We start from the raw sequence: 17,451 nt of genomic DNA on the forward strand, positions 1-17,451 counted from the left end.
GGACGCCCTCTGGCACATGTCGACAGTATTTACACATTATTCTCAGAATATTCTGAGCCATCTGGTTCTCCTCCAATCCCACAGCAGCAGGACATTGACATGAATCGCTGTCAAAGACCAAGAGAATGAATTACATTGAACATGACAGGGACGCACGCAGATTTACTCTCGCTCGTCACATCACTCCAAATGTCACTTTACTTTCAGAAGTTCTCTCTTCATTCGTCTTATTCAGAATTCAGCATTTGAGGGCGCATGTGTGTGTTTGTGCCTTTCAACTTCTACATCAGTGCAACAAGTTACTTTTCTTTGAGATAATGGCCCCATATCAACCCGTCTCCCTCCTCTCCTGCCCCCCAAAAAAGATGGTAAAGTGAAATTACATCTCCTCATCAAGTTTTAAGAAAGAAGTCTATATTGATTGAATTCCTCATTTCACAAGCATGTAAAGAGACATTTTGGGAGAACTATAAATATTCTGTATGAATCATTTTGAGGAGGTTCCTTGCTGCTTGTAACAGTCGATGCCAAACTGCCTCATTCATTCTGAAAGATCAAAGTGCCTGTGCAACGGTATTTCTCGGGGGGGACAGAAGATGGACCGATCTATAGTGCCTCATGCCTCTGTGCATGTGTGTGTGTTTTTGTGTGTGTGTGTGTCAATGAAGCTGAGCCCTACTGCGCTGACCAAGCTTTGTTTTTGCATACTGCACTGGGTTCCCCAGGAGCTTTGCAGCCAGTTTATGTACTGCCAAGTATGTGACAGTGTTACTGACTCCATATTGCACTGATGAACAGGTATCTGCTGCACCAGCTTTTCTCTATGTATATAAATAAAAACAAAGTCATACCCACTGTTACAATTAAAAAGCTAAAGATACACAGTGGAGTTTTCCACCACTAGTAACACTATGGAGCAATGTTTCGACTGTGTGTCTGGGTCCACACTTTGTTTGTATCCTATGTGAATGTGAACACATCCAGCTGCAGGTTTTAAGTTGTTCATGCCATCGAATGACAGTTGGTGGCAGTAACGAGCCAAGAAATGTAAAAAATGTGTCAGCAAGAAGACAGCAAGTCATTAAATGTGGATGCAAACAATGCATTGATTATAATAATGTAAGAATCAGTTTGGTAAAAGTTTCATCAGGGAGTAAATCCTTTTGACACATTATGGGATGTCGCAGTGTTGCTGTTGAATGGACTGCACTATGGATGTTTACTAGTAGATCTTTACTTTGACTAGTCATCCACTAATTGTCGCTAAGAACAAAGGAAGGACTTGACACACTTTCTTTGTGGTTAGAGTTGGCTGTGTGCAGTTTAAAAACGGCTGTTTGTTGTTTCACAGCAGAGCAGATAGAACCATGTGGATGTCACTGCTCAGGCTCTGACAGAGAAGTTTCAGGATGTGGCTCGGACAGCATGCCTCTCAGATCTTTCCCTGCATGTCTCAAAGTGACTCGTGTGACTTATGTGAGCTGTAAATTGCTGTGCCAAGACTTCAGCTGACTGATATTGAGTCCATCAAATGAATTGTGGCACACACACAGTGGCTGACAGCATTCTTTACTACCGACCACACACACACACACACACACACACACACACACACACACACACACACACACACACACACACACACACACACACACACACACACACACACACACACACACACACACACACACACACACACACGCAAATGATGATTATTTATTAAATATAAAAATATTCTCACCGAACATGACAACTACAATCTTTTGAAGAGCTTTTGCATGGCTTTCATGCATCAGCTGGTTTGACACACATATGTCTCTATAAGGTTTTCTGTATATTTAAGCCTCATCGGCCAAGTATGCAGATTGACTTTGCCTGGCTCTCAAGATTTTTTGTACCATCCCATTAAGCAGGATTTATTATTCCCCAAGAGCTCGCTGCTCCATTACCTTTTGGAGAATGCCTAAAGTGTGCGTGTGTGTGTGTGTGTGTGTGTGTGTGTGTGTGTGTGTGTGTGTGTGTGTGTGTGTGTGTGTGTGTGTGTGTGTGTGTGTGTGTGTGTACATGCATGCAGGATTTCTTTGCATATAACCTGAGCACAAAAAGCTGGGGGGATATCATGGCATTGTGTGATGATTGTTAGGATGATACAACATCCAGTCCCGCTGGTCATTATCACCGTGATGCTTGTCATTAGTCAGTGAGAGACAGAGTTAAGAGCTCCTGGAACACACTACCCAGCTCTGAGAGTCTGCATAGATGGCTTGATTTAATAAGGACATTAAAAAAAAAAAAAGAAGCCTTATCTCCTGTCCTTAAGAGAAGGTCAGTGTATCTAAAATAGCTGAAATGCTATGATAGCAGTTTAGAGAGATAAGATATCTCTTGAATACTAATGTAGAACAAAGCTGTTTTAGGCTCATTTCACAGCCTATAAGTCACACTTGATTTTGTGCTCCATTGCTGTGTTTATGACGTTTGTTTCAAAGATGCAGTTGATTTTTATTAATTGTTGGTTTTGATGACCTTTTCACAATTCAGTGTGTGGTAGACCTAAATGTATACACCTGTCATGGCTTTAAAAGAGAAAGATCAGATTTGTGTAGCACACGTATTTATTCTTCTCTTGTGTCCAACCTTATTTCTTATGATTTCTCCTGCGACTCCTTCGTAAAGTCCTCCTTAGACGAGAAGGGGAATCTTAGATTTTGCAAAGTCTCATGCATGTTATTAGCAAAATATTATTATAGATACCCCCATTATCCTTCAGGACCCTGGCCTCATGATAATTTTGGTCAGAGTATTAGCCTGAGGTAACTCTGTTCTTAGGGATCACCACAGTCCTTTGGGTGCTGTGTTGCATTGTCCTTGGTTTGCTTTGGGAGAGCGAGCATTAGCAGTCTTTCTCAGATCCTCTGGTGCACCTGCAATCTCCTGATGTTTAACCCTGGACTTCATTGGAGTGTTGCAGTGATTACAGGCCGTCCTGAGGGACATCGATTGTCCTGCTCCTCCTAGGCAAGCCCCACACAATGCTGACGAATGAACTCGTGGCCCTGCCAAGTCCAATTAACTGTCAGTGCCGCATCGACGAGCTCCTCCGTTTGTTGAGAGTGAAGAAAAACAAACTTTTAATCAAATTTGCCTCCGGGCCCTTGGGTATTTGGGGTTGTATTTTGCATTCCAGTGTGCTCTGCCTGGCCTGCAGCCGTGCCACCCTCTCAGAAGGTTACATTGCATGTTGCTCGTGTGAGATAGCAATTTTCCTTCACCTTAATCTAATGGCAGCCCTATCTTTTTGACTGATGAATCATCCAGTGCTACCATTTTAAGATTACACACCCACAAAGCAGAATAGTAAGCTAGGTCAGCTCATATAAAATATATTTTTCCACATTAACATTGTTAAATATAAAAGACAGTGTTTTGATCGTAACAGAATCACAGCAGACTTATTGTGTGTGTTTTGTATGAGTTTACTGCAGTTTGTCACCAGAAATGCTTTCTCCCTGGCACCTGAGTGCACGTCAGTGTCGGGAATGTCTATGAGCACCTTTGACTAGTTGATCGATAAAAGCAAGGGTTACAATCTTGCAGAATAGTTAGGTATTATCATCTCCACAAATACCCCCTGCTAAATCGACCAAGGTCAAGATAAACAACTCTACTTTCCTCTTCTCTGATTAGACTAATGCAGACATTAAAAGCCCAGAAATTCAATTAAATTGGTGGCTGTGGCCACAGAGGGAAAAGGAAAAGGACAAAACACGAAGAGACGCTATCACATGGCTAGGGCGTACTAAGTAGAACAAAGAGATGTAGCCTGGGATCTAAACATTGACAAAAGGGCATCTGGTCGATAAGGATCAAAGGATATTTTAGAGGAAATGTAATCATTACCAGTTACAAGGATGCATTCATGAGGACCCAATCTGCGTTGTGCAGAAACTGATCCAAAATTAGTTGTACAGCTGAAATAAAACGGCACAAAACACAAAATCAGTGCCACTGTAGCCATCTTTCTCAGACAAGCGCACGTCACCAGCCGATACAACGTCAAGTCTTAGACCTATAGGAGTTCATCATGTCCTGTAGTGTGCACTTCATTAAGCCCTTTCAATTGAGTTTAGATGGATAAAAGGCAGAAAATGCTGACTGACATGGTTCAGGCACCCGCATCCTCAAAGTGATGAATCCCTCCAGAGAAATTAGATTTGCAAAGAAACTTGACACCATGTGATTCTCTCAGCCTCACACTTTAAACACGAGCTTGTATTATAATTCTGGGACTCACTTCCATTTCAAGTGTAGCCATACTGTAGTATGAATGACAAAATCGCCCTCCGCCACAGAACAAAAAGAGGGTTAAGGTCCATGGATCAATATCAATGGTCCTTCCATTGACTCTGAAATAAGGCTTTGGATGGAATTATTATTATTTTTTTAATCTTTTGTTTGTCCTTAATTTCTAATCAAAAGTGGTCAATGATTAAATCAATATAGTTTTAAATATTTTAAACTCTATGCTCATAGTAAATGTCATGTGAGCTGAGATTCAGGATTTATGCCCCATGCTGACCCCACTAGTACCTGATTGCTTGATTAATTTCTTATCTGCCTCTTCAATGTGACTACAGTATCCCGCTCCCTTTCTCTCGCTGTCACTCGCTCACACACAATGTTCCACTAAGTTGCTGTTGTATACTTTTTACTTCACTTTGACTTTGAGAATCGGGAAGAATAATTCATGGGCCTTGCAAGTTTCAGAGACTGGGATAACAATGTTGCTTTCAGAGCCAGCAGTTCATTTGAGCTGAATTCTAGGATATTTTTTTTTTTTTTGGGGGGGGGGGAGAACTCTCCAAAGGCTCTGTATTATCCAAGGTATAAAGAAAAACTCATAATCTACAGTTTTTCTGTTTTAATCAAAGGCTAGAGATGTTTTCCTATTTCTGTCCGTTCATATTCATAGCCATCTATGCATCCACTACTTCTTACCTAATTGATCATAATGCAGTGCTGTGGTTTTCAAACCTCTATTTTTCAGATATTTAAATATTTCACAGAATCCAGTACTAATATAGTAGGTTTTAAATATGCTCCTATACCATATTTTGCTGATTTTTTAGATAAATCTGAATTATCCAGTGGAATTTTGATCAATAATAGATCTATATGAAAAATAAAATTATGCTTTTCTGGTGTTTTTGGCGTCTTTCTCGCCAATTTATATTATTTAAATCCACAGGGGAAAGGTATTATAACTGGTCATATTATAAATTGAGGCCAGTTAAAGTCTTTTCTTCATAAGTTTCCTCACACAATATATTTCAGTCTGTTGGCATTACCGGTGGTCAGGCAGGTAGAAACTCCCTCCAAGATTTATGGCTTCATGATGAGCATTTGCATAATGTGAGATCATTAAAATGCAATTATCCTCATGTTTCCATGCGCGTATGTGTTTCTGTATTGGTGGGTTTAATTTGGTAGGTGGATAGACTCACTGATTGTCGGTCTTTCAGCTAAATCATGTTATGTGTTTACAGTGAGCGACATACCCATATGCAAACGCGTTAAGACTTATAAAATCATTGTGTTTTAGTAGACAACTGACAAGTGTTGTTTGCTTACACAACATTGCATGCAGGGGAAATGGTCAAAGGCATACAAACAGGAAAAATAATAATTTTCTGTGCATTTGCATTCATGAACCTGTCTATGTTGGTCAAAAGGCTTTTTAATGCTCTTTCACTCCAATTTTGTTACTTTGCTGTGCAGGTATAGCTTAAGATAATTTAAATAATCAAATTGACAGATGGCTAAACATTTTATAAGCTCACACTTCAACTTGTTATTTTTTAACACCTGGTGTGTTCTTCATGTAAATGTGGCTCTGAGTGTTGACAAGGATTTGTACTGGTTCTCTCTGCCCAGGAATCTACGAGTTTTATTTTTTTTAATTTTTTTTTTTTTTTTATCTCATTTAGTGTTACACTTTTGCTGCTTTTTCAGTTTTCTGTAAATGATCAGTTTTAGATTAATTTCTGATTTATGTTTTGAATTTCTAAGACATGATTTAAAAACTAGAGGCGTTTTTTTTTTTTTTAAAGATTCACTGTGTAGGATTTAGAAGGATTTATTAGCAGAAATTGAATGATATTTATAATGATGTTTTCATTAGCATAAAATCACCTTAAACTTGGAATCATTGTGTTTTTGTTACTTCAGAATGAGTCCTTCATGTGTGCTACTACAACTACTACGAATGATGAAACATGCTCACAAGTTTCCAGTCTTTTTAGTTTTAAACTGCATGCATCAGCCGTCTGTTAAAGTAAATTATCTAACAACTTGAAGAGAAGCAATACCGTAACATACCTCTCAAAAATATATTTTTCCTCTCCATCTTTGCTCTGTTCTAACCTCTTAAAGTTTGAGAGGCAGCAGTGAAATGGTAATAGCTAGTTCTTTCAAAGCAGCGCATGTGATATTTAACTTGAATTTTTATCGTTTGCAATGAAGAAAGGCATCCACAGAAACAATCCGCTTCTCTCCTTCACCATCTTCTATTGACTGAAGTATGCTGGTTTAAGTAGAGCAACAATATATGTTTGCAACATATTGATCAGCTGCGAGTTCAATTACGCTGCAAGAGTGATTCAACAAGTTTCTGTGGACATTTGAAAAGATTTTCCACTGTGAAAACTTCTCAACATTACAGTACAATATCTGGAATAAATTCAAGCTGAGCATTGCTGTCTTTTACCATCGTGCTAACTTTTAACCGTCATGCTCCAAGCCTGTGCAAGGTTGAGTATTTGTTACTGATAACACTTCAGATAGTTAATACTGATTTACCTTTTCAGCTAAAGAAAGTCATGGCACATACTGTATACATTTATTAGAGCTGATCAATGGGATCATCGTCATCAAGGGTTACTTGACCGAGTGCTGTTGTTTTGAAGGGACCCTCATGGATAACTTGACCATGCCACCTTCTTTGTGTTTTAGCAATATGAAAACCCTCCTTACTCTCACATTTAGAACTGAAAGGATTAGTCGATTAATTCATCAGTCAGTTGAGGAAATATAATTGGCAACAATCTTGATAATTTGATGATTGCTTAAGTTATTCTTCGTGTTTTAATTGTGGTTATTGTTGGGGGGGGATTTTGTACAGTTTTTCATACACAACAAGCAATTTCATGTCACATTTGGTTTTTGGGAAATTGCGATATCTTTCATTATATTCAGACATTATGAACAACATAGTAGTTTAATTTAATTATTGATACATTTTTCAGAAACTAAGCTGATTAATCAATAATGAAAAATAAGCATTAGCTTCAGCTCTATTTACATGGAAAGACAAAGACAAAATGTGTTTTTCTGTAGGTTTATTTTCTTTTAGATAGCTTTGTAGATCACACCATTTTTTGTGTTTGTCTAATCAAATGTCTAGTTTTCATGTTACGTTACTGTTGCCACAGGTGATTGTTTGTTGCAGGGGTGACCTACAGGTCAAATTTGTTTTTCAAATTTTAAATGTTAAATAAATAAACAATTAGATGATCTTTCAAAAATGATGTGTAAATGTCAGTCTGACTGCTCAGTGTTTATAATTTGTTCATAATGGTCATTTGTGTCTGATACAGTATGAAATTCAAGCTTTTCTATTGTGTGATGTTGAATGTGCTGTGCAGTGCGACTCCGAGGGGCTTTCCTGCAGCCTGCAGGATGTTATGTTGTTTGTTATTGTGGCATGCTGTGCTGGTGATTTTTGTTGTTTTGTTTGGCGATGCACCAAACAGAACCTGCTTTTCTAACCTGCTATTTTCAGTGCAGCAGCCTGGCGTATACATAGATAATTGATGTCATGTAGATTTTAAAATATCTTTTAAGCTTTTACCCCCTGATAGTGAGTCCAAAGTTCACCTATGACAGCCTCCTCTGATTTAAAACCTAGTATGTTCAGTGCCACATGAAACCCTCCTCATACACAAATCTTTACAGTTAGTCTTAATCTGTTAGGATGAGGTTACATTTTCTGTGTCTCTGCTGCAGGAAAACCACAGAAGCCATACGACAAACACAGAGGTGCACTAATTAGTAGCATGGACACAAATTGACACGAAGAGTTTGTTTCTAGTTATGCAAATAAATTCAGTCACGCATTGGGATACTTGAGGCACAACAATAGCCACTCACACTGCAGCTCTATACTCAAAGTAAAAGGCAGTGCAGGTAAAAGACCTTGATATGATGATAATAAATGTAATAAAGCACATCAGAAGCCATGAGACAAAGGACTGCCATGTAGTCAGTTTTGTTTTTGTATTTCATTTTTTTTTTAGCCCTTACAAAAAACAAAACATGAGTTTCCCATGTTTTCCATTTGTATGCCAAATGTTGTAATACATGATAACATGGGGAAATATGTGGAAGAGTTATCACATGGGAATCTACACAGGCTTCACACATAATTTTTTTTTCCAAAACCACATGTTTCCCATGGCAAAATACATGTTTTCACATGTGAAATTCATGTGGTTTTCTGTAAGGGAACATTTTGTATTTTTCCTCTTGTTGTTTATCACTGTATATGGATACAAAAAAGCAGATCTGTGACTGTGGCTTTGTCAGGGTAAGGGAGATGTACCTTCTCTTAATCTGGTTTGGTGAAAATTGGGTTAAAGTTTACCTGCGGTGGTGGAAGATCCATTACTTTCACTGAGTAGTAATACTATACTTTAAAATACTGTGTTAAAAGCAATAGTTACTAAAAATACAAATATTGGGGAAATGTATATGCAGAATGGCTCCTGTCAGTGTCCAATACAATGGATCATAAATACTAATGCATTATTAGTGATTTAAACAGTACATCACTATCTGATTATAGTTTTGTATGTGCAATCTCACTCTGTAAAGTCACTGCCATGGGCTGGCTTTAAACTATATCAAATTAAAAAGTACAAACTTTGCCTCTGAAATGCATAAAGCATTAGCGTTGGGGGATGCCTGTATTGGCATTATATGACTTTAAATCAGTCTCCACTCCGTCACTGCACCCCTTTACATTGACTGCTGTTGCCCCCATTGCAACTTCTACTTCATCCTAATTAGAATTAATAATTGAAAATAGGAAATCAATGTGTGCAAATTAAGTGTGGTAACAGTCGGTTTTATCGGGTTGACATTGTTTCTTGAGCGGCCTCGTCATTCCCAATGACTGATTTACTGTTTTTGTGTCATGTCTGCGATGCAGCACAATCTTTGCTGTATTTATACTCCAGTCATTGTGTATTGTTGTGCACCACAGATAAGCGTCCGCCTCTGCTCTGATTGCTTTCATGCTGTTGTCCTGTGGCAAGAGAGCAAAGGGTTTGTTTTCTGCAGGACAGGGTGAAGGGTAAATTATTAATTGGAAGGAGCAGTGGGCTGTGTAACCATTTGCTGATCCAGAAGCTTTCATGAGCCGTGTCAGGTTCTGTTGAACAAGTGACTGTTTTATTGCACTGAGGCGAGGCATCTGTCGCAGCCTGCTTGCATTAACGCTCAACAGGGCCGGCTTTATTAGGAAGAGAGGGCTGCTCTTTTAAGTAGCATCACTTTTAAGTGCTTGTTTGGTATTAAAGCATGATATGACCTGGCCTTGTCTGTCTTGGTCAACCACTGCACCTGTTAACCCTGTTAGCGCTGCGCTGCAGAGGAGCTGCCTGGCACCTGCAGCGCCTGTATTGATCCAGATTCACATCCTGAGCAGAACTCAGACAAATGGTCAGATCCTCGGGATAAACAACCAGGCCAGACTTTTTAATCAGTAATGCATAGTCCTAAAAGAATTAAGTTGTTCACTCATTAGTTTTGTGGTTCCAAACAGGCAACAGTCAGATCTCGTTACGTCTTATCCAACTGCAAGGTGGTATCAGGGGGCAGCATATGGAGCATTATAGTGAACTGTCTTAGTGGCAAACTGTGTTCGGAGAGTCTGTGTTGTGTTGTGTGTCTGAGTTGCTCATCCTCCCCCCAGGGAAATGTGAACACACAGGGGCTCAGCTAAGATGAATTAAGGCAGGACAGAAGACACGCCCAACAGCAGAAGCTGCAGGACACTGTTATTCCAATTCAGCAGAATGGCCCCCAGGACTATTGACAGTTTCTTCTGTATATTTAGAAATTAATTTGTCAAGCTCTCATGGCTGTATCTATACTTTTTACTTGTCACGTCTGGGTTTTTCTGAGGACTAATAAATAACAGCGTCATAGATGTCAGCACAACATGGAGGGGAAGGTAGGGCTTGTCTTGTAGCATATTGGCAGCTTTTACAGCCCCAAGTTTAACAAAGCTGAGAGACATTTATCACTCAGTGCAAATTTACCACTTTACACAACAATCATCACTTTCCTTCTAGACCCTGGAACCAGTCTTGCCTGCTTTTCACTCTATTAGTCTGCCTCTGAGTCAGGGAGCTGTGATGAATAGCTGCATGTTAAGTTGGGCTTTTATTGAATAACTCCTATTACAAATAGCTCATATTGACTGAGGAGCAGAATATTACGCATTCTTGTGTCAGCTAAATTGTATGAAGGATTAGTTCATTGTTCCTTTCAAAAATATCATTCTAACATTTAAAATGTCGAAAGAAAGCTTGTCTCGTCGTGCCATTTTTAAGCAGTGACTTGCCTGCATTAATTCTGGCCATGAAGTATAATTTGAAAATTCAAATCTGTCAAGGAGAGAGGGAAAAAGAACAAAGCTAGTGGTACAAAGTGTGAATGAGACAATATGAAACTCAGAGGTGCATTCTTCTCATGAGGCAATGCAGGAGACTCATCAAGACAATAAGTCACGCTGCTTTGCTTTGCTACAAGCTCTGCTAAAAAGTAAGCGATGGGTAAAAAGCTCTCGGGAGCCAGAGCATTTTTCCTTCTTATGTCTTTAGTTAAGTTATTCCTCAAGTGTGAGCAGTGTGTGTTAATAATAGTTATGTGACAGTGAGTGACTCAGGCAGCGGGGAGTGAAGTCGGGCTGTGTGCCAAATATTCCAGCAGCAATAATGTGGTATTTCCAGTTAGAGTTGGCAAAGCAGCAAGCAACCGTCTGCACCAGCCACCTCGAGTGGCCAGCATTTATACCAGGCGTGATTGTAATTGAAGTTTGCTTTTTCCTTACATCCTGCTGTATAAATGGGGTATAAAACTCGGGTGCCATTTCAATGGGGAGAGATATTCTTGTGTTTAAAGAGCTTGACTCAGGCCCCTCATTTTGCATTTAGCTTTGAGAAGCTTATGGCAGCTTTCTGTGGCATAGACGTCTCCTCACAGAGAACAGTGACAAACATTTTGCTGCAGAGGCCAAGTTCAGGAGAACTTCTGAATGAAGTCAGCTGCTGAAAGCTGTTTGGTTTTAATCCTTTTGCAGCCAGCCTCTGATTATGCAGACTCTTGAGCACACTTCAAAGCTTAGCACCACCATGATGACTCTCTCAGCCCATTCTTTGGACATCACCTTCAGAAGTTTACTACCTGCCCGTAGCCCCTCATCGTGATCTGTTTTGTTCCAGCCAAGGGGATTTCACCCAGCATCTTGGGATTGGACCTTTCCCTGTGTGTGAGGTTATCCACATTCTAACTGTTATGCATTATGAGCTCTGAGTCAAGCCTGGCTAGTGTATATGTCCTTTGGTTAGGCGCATTGACCCAGGTCAGACCAGTTAATGGGTTGGATTGCAACTTCTCTACTTTCAGACTTGTGTGAGATTCATTGCCTATACACCACAACCCACAGGGGTCCTCATCTCCGCACACAATTTAGCTGTACTCTCTCGAAGCTGAAGCCTTAATGCTACATGCTACTTTCTTCTGCTGTTTCTCTCTGTTTTTGCCCGCAGCTCATCATGAACTCTGACTCCTTAATCACAGTTAAATGCTGTCAGAGCTGGGAAGTGAGAGACTACTGGGTAAAGTTTGAGAACCTCTGTGTAGGAGAGAGACAGCGAGATAATGGGCTTTGCTCTCAATGTGCTGAGGCCTCTAACTGCAAGCTAAAGAAGGTTTAAAACTTCAAATGGTAACATTTGTTGAGCTCTAAGCACCAGAAAGTCTGCAAATTAAGCACTGGATAGATTTTGGTTTATTTCAGTTTTTCTCTGCATCTCTGGAATTTTTCTCTGACATCATATTTTGACTTAAACATGTAAGAATATAAAATGCACTCTCTATCACTGTGGTCAAGGTCTGAGCTGAAGCCAGAGGTGAGTTATAGACACTGCCTATTTTTCTGCCATGCTGAGGGAGCACTGTTGAGCTGAGGGAGCGCTGATGAGTGCTTATAGACTTCTAAACAAAGTTGCAGCTAAACTGCTCATCCATTACCATGGCCGCCTGCACACACCTCAGATTTAATGTGCCAGGGTCGTTTGCGTGGCAGCCGCTTAACCTTCAGGGAACTCATTCATGCCAGTCTGGAGGCCAGGAGCAGATTATATCAAATCAATGTGAGCCCTGTAATGTGGCTTCTAGTCTGTCCAACCACACAAGTAATACTGCACTAGCCCGGTGTTTCGGGACCCCCTTCGGGGCAGACCTGTCTGTATCAGGGAAGGGCTGATCATCTTCCTGCTGTGTACCTGGAAAAACAGGCCTCAGTGCCGACCATGAAGCAGGGTTCATTAAGCTTCTACTCCGGCTGATCACAGCTCTGGCAAAGAGAGCATACAAGGAGGAGGCATTGTGTCTTTGCATTTACAACTGGATCTCAAACTGGGCTTTTCTGAGGCTGTACAGCTGATGGTGCTGCTGATGGAGGAACATGAGGCCATACCAATCACTTATATCATCACCAGGACCTAAAAAGAACAATTAGGCTCGGAGTGAAGACTGCCTGCTACCCCAGCTCAGTGCTGATTGTTCATCAAATTGAAGCTGGTTGTTCATTAAACCTAAAAAATTAGCTGTTTGTTTGCAGTTTATGGGATTTATTGAGGTTTTTTAAACAGGCCAATTCCCCTCAGGAATGTGGGAATTGATTGTTTTACATCATTCTCTCAGGTACCACTTAGCAATGTCACTGAGCTCTACTCTATGTAAAGCAGCTAGTTTATGTAACTTAACCAATTTACAGCTTGAAAGAATGTTTTTGCTGTTGGTCATTACTGAGGGACGAAACCTCCGGGATATTTGCATAGTTATCACAGAGGATGAATGTAGTCTCATCCAGGTTCTATTCCAAATTAAAACCTTCTGCACTATTACTATAAGTTCAATACAATTAGTCAGTCAGTATTAAAGTTTAAAAAGTGAGCAAGTAACAGCAGTTTGATAGTTTCACTGTCTCCAGCACCTTAGACGTTTCTCCCCATTGGCCATTTTAACGGCTGACTGCTGAAGTTGCACCTGAAAAAGGTGTTAAAAACATTAAAGTAACAAACTAGTATATATGAAAAATGACTTGTTCCTTGTTTGCTCTTCCCTGTAGGCACTGGGAGGTGTGAACAGCTTGCACATGTGCTTCCCTTTTTGCAGATTAAATTCAGGGTGTTATTAAGACCTTTCTCTGTGACAGTTGTGGTGTATTAACGTCACATATATTCAGTCTGGTACTGTTTGTTTCACCACCAATTTCTTAGCAACAGACCTCTGTTTTGCACCTGTTTGATCATTTCATTTTGCTTGATGGTAATGCAGCTTTACTTATTTTACTACAAGGGAAGAAGCAACAATTTGATTCAAAACACAGTAAACCAGAAGTATGTATGATATTAACACTGAATTTAATGACTTATTATTATCCCTAATATATAAAGGGGTCTGCTTGTTATTAAACTAAGGTTGTCTCATAACTCCCATACATTTTTCCCACAATGTTGTGGAGAACTTAAAAATTCAAACGAAACGAATTAAAACTACAAATAAAATGAGTGAAAACTGAACATGCATGACCAGAAAAACTCAAAATGCTAATGCTGCTCACTGTTTGCAGCAGGCTGCTATTTGACAACCCATTAGGCTAAGCTTTGTAACAACTAAGTAGGAGATAATGTGTTGACTGTGTATCTGTTAGTTTATTTTGCTGTCCTTCTTCCCCCTACAATAGATTGACTGATGCAGCTTTAATAGTATCAATAACATTACAACTGCAGCCAATTAGATAATTAAGCTCTAAGCATTAGCAGCCATTACGTAAGATGAGGATGATGTTGTTGCTTTCCATAGAGCTGTCAAACTGAGTCTTGTTATTGGAAATAATAGAAAATGTGGAAGTTGAACTTAAACTTTAAGTTATTAACGTTAAAGCTGCAGTATGTATCATAAGGCATTTATATGTGACAGTTTTGTTGATGTTAACAAGGTAAAAGTCATCACAGAAATATTCATATCAAAACAGTCTGAAAATGAAAGAGGCTCAACAGGTATCTTATGTGAAATGTGTACATTTAGTTACTTAAAGATACTGTTCAAGCGTTAATGTGATCATACAACCTGTCTGGAAAATAACATTAATGTTTTCAAGCTCTCTGTAAAGTGTATTTTTCATACACAAGCTTTCTGTAGTCACTTGTCTTCTGGGATACCAGGTGGTCATAGCTTGATTAATGCTTTGTATCACTTACATTGACAGGAGACATGCATTTTGTTACGCTGTGTCGCTGGCTTTATAAATGTATTGTACAAGCTTTGCACATGCCGTAGTGATGTTTGTAAGTGTGAAGCAGGATCAGAGGTCTGACAGTCTCATATAGATTTTTTTTTATCAGATTTTATCTGTGTGGAGTGTGCATGTCCTTCTTGTGTTTGTGGGTCCATTTCTCTGAATATGTGCGAGTGATTGTTTGACAATGTTTGCTGCGTGATGGGTAACAACCAGTGAAAGGTGTTGATGCCCCGCTTTTTGCTCAGGGCATCCTTGGATGCATACGTGCTCCCATAAGACCCTGAGCAGGGGTGAAGACAGCCAATGAATTTAAAAGACAAGGCTGGTGATATGTTATATTTTTATTATTCTTGTGACATCCATGGAAAGGCTAAAAACAACAATGCATTATCATATCTTTCGATAGCCTGCGTTTGGAGCTCTGTACTTTATGTCAGCCCTGAGCTCATATACTCCTGCAGAAGATATAAATCAAATCTTGATTTTATTGTTTCAGTTTTTAAAAAGATGAATTTATTTCCCAAACATCTTTTAGCAAATACTCAGACAGGAACATTTTGTGTATTTCTTGTGTGCTACAGAGTATTTAATATCAGCTATATGATGGTTTATGTAGCATCAACTCATAAATTACAGTACCTGTGCAATATTTTTGGCAATGAAGAAACATGTTACCACGTGCAACAATGTCGCTCGTAGTGTTTTTAATTGAGGTCTGTGGCACACAGGATATTAGCCTCTGGCTACACAGATCATATTTTGGTTTCAGCTGGTTTTGATCTTTTCATGCAATTTGCTGACAGTAAAATACATATGACAAGTTTTATCCTTTAAGATAAAAATAAATATTTTATACATTAAAACTGTGATGTTTCATTGAATTAATGAATAGGCAGACAATAAACAGATACTGTAAGGCAGTAGTAATAAGAAGTAATTAGTAGGGAGTAATGATTCCCATGAACATTTATTATTCATGATGAACTATTATAGAAATTGATTTATGTAATTTTATTACTTTATTTGCTTTTACATGATTTCAGATGTTCTCAAGGATAAATGCTGGCGCATATTCTTTTTTGTTGTTGTTTCTCTGGCCTATTTGATGCGACTTCTCTCTGTGCCTGCAGGCTGTGAGAGTGACTACTGGGGACCTCACTGCAGTAATCGGTGCCAGTGCCAAAATGGGGCTAAGTGTAACCCCATCACAGGTGCCTGTGTGTGCACCGATGGGTACCAGGGATGGCGTTGTGAGGAGCTCTGTGAGCACGGTTACTATGGCAAGGCGTGCCAGTTACCCTGCCAGTGTCTCAATGGTGCCACCTGCAACCATGAGACAGGAGAGTGCATCTGTGCACCGGGGTACACAGGGGCTTTGTGAGTACCAGCAACATATTCATTCCTTTGGCACTTTAAATAAAGAAATGTTGAAATGTGTTCTCTGCTGATGCAGGGAACTGCAGGCAAACACAGGTTATGTGTCTGAGACATTTGACTCTTGACTTGTGTGATGACAGCTGTGGAGAGCGCTGCCCCTCCGGTAGTCATGGGCCTCAGTGTGAGCAGCGCTGCCCCTGTCAGAACGGAGGAACGTGCCACCACATCACTGGAGATTGCTCCTGCCCTGCGGGGTGGACGGTAGGTCACACAAGCAAATGTGAGAACGCAATGAAGAACAGAGGCCTGAAAGACAGAATTGGTGTTACGGGAAAAAAAAAGTTTAGATCTCTAATGTAGTCTTACATCTAATGTAGTCTTAGACTTACATCTTGAGACATGAATATTGGGATCAATGTGCTGTTTAATTATAAATGAGAACATGGGATTCTCTGCTCACTGTAAGTGAGATTTTCTTGTAGGAATGTTGACCACTTTTGGCTTTCCTAGTAAAATTAACTCTGCAGTTTGAGCTTTCTGAAAACAATGTGTCAAAATAGTGTGCAAATCAACTACAGCCACATGAAAAAGTAAGTACATCCCATGGAAACTGACCATCTTTAAAACAGTGCCTATTAATAAGGTAATATATTAAAACTAATAAAACATAAAACAGACATTTTGTAGTCATTTCCATAATTTAAATGAATAAAAAACTGACCGGTCACATTGAAAAAGTAAGTACACCCCTACATTTTTCGTGTCTCCAAATCCATAAAATTAGAATGAGGGTATTGAGATTAGGGGTCACTGATTAGAACCTCCTCAAGGACTGACAGGTGAAACTTGTCTTATATAAACCTCTAACATTGAGGATTTGGTGTTTTCTTTGATACTGCAGTATGTAGTGACATCATGTCAAGATCGAAAGAGGTCTCTAAGGCCTTCAAATGAACGGTTGTGAATGACTATGAATCTGGTAAGGGATTTAGAGAAAATGATTTCAAATATTCCACTGAAAGGAAAATCTTCTACAAGCAGGGTAGACTTCAAACGACAAACTTCAATTTCTCCAGGACCGGCTGCCCTGGCAAATTCAGCTCAAGAGCAGACCGTTTAATGCAAAAACAACATTTCCTCACAGGATCTGCAGATAACTCTTGTTGGTGTCAGTGTGCATGCATCTACAATCAGAGAGCACAAAGTTGACCTGCATGGGAGGCGTGCCAGGAAAAAGCCTTTGCTGTCCAAAAAGAACATTAGAGCTATTCAGTTTGCCAATGAACATACAGGCAAGAGAACAGGCCTTGTGGAATAATGTTCTCTGGACAGATGAATCAAAGATAGAGATGCTTGGCCACAGTAACAGACATATTTGGCACCAGTGTTTCCCCTATAGGCTGACTGCTTTGTGAAGG

General features: G+C 39.6%; 1 protein-coding gene across 8 annotated transcripts in view; it reads left to right on the plus strand.

The window, feature by feature from the left end:
* The window catches only part of megf11 (multiple EGF-like-domains 11), a 70,172-nt gene that overhangs the window by 27,645 nt on the left and 25,076 nt on the right, over positions 1-17,451 (plus strand). For all 8 annotated transcript variants that reach the window (XM_069708314.1, XM_069708320.1, XM_069708315.1 and 5 more), the window contains 2 exons: positions 15,787-16,033; positions 16,174-16,294. In XM_069708314.1, coding sequence (XP_069564415.1) covers positions 15,787-16,033; positions 16,174-16,294 — 368 coding nt within the window. The remainder of the gene's footprint in view (positions 1-15,786; positions 16,034-16,173; positions 16,295-17,451) is intronic.

This window comes from Brachyistius frenatus, unplaced genomic scaffold (genome assembly GCF_029030835.1).
Source record: "Brachyistius frenatus isolate BFR_SWC_R1_liver_20210118 unplaced genomic scaffold, ASM2903083v1 Contig_74, whole genome shotgun sequence".
NCBI classification, from domain to species: domain Eukaryota; kingdom Metazoa; phylum Chordata; class Actinopteri; family Embiotocidae; genus Brachyistius; species Brachyistius frenatus.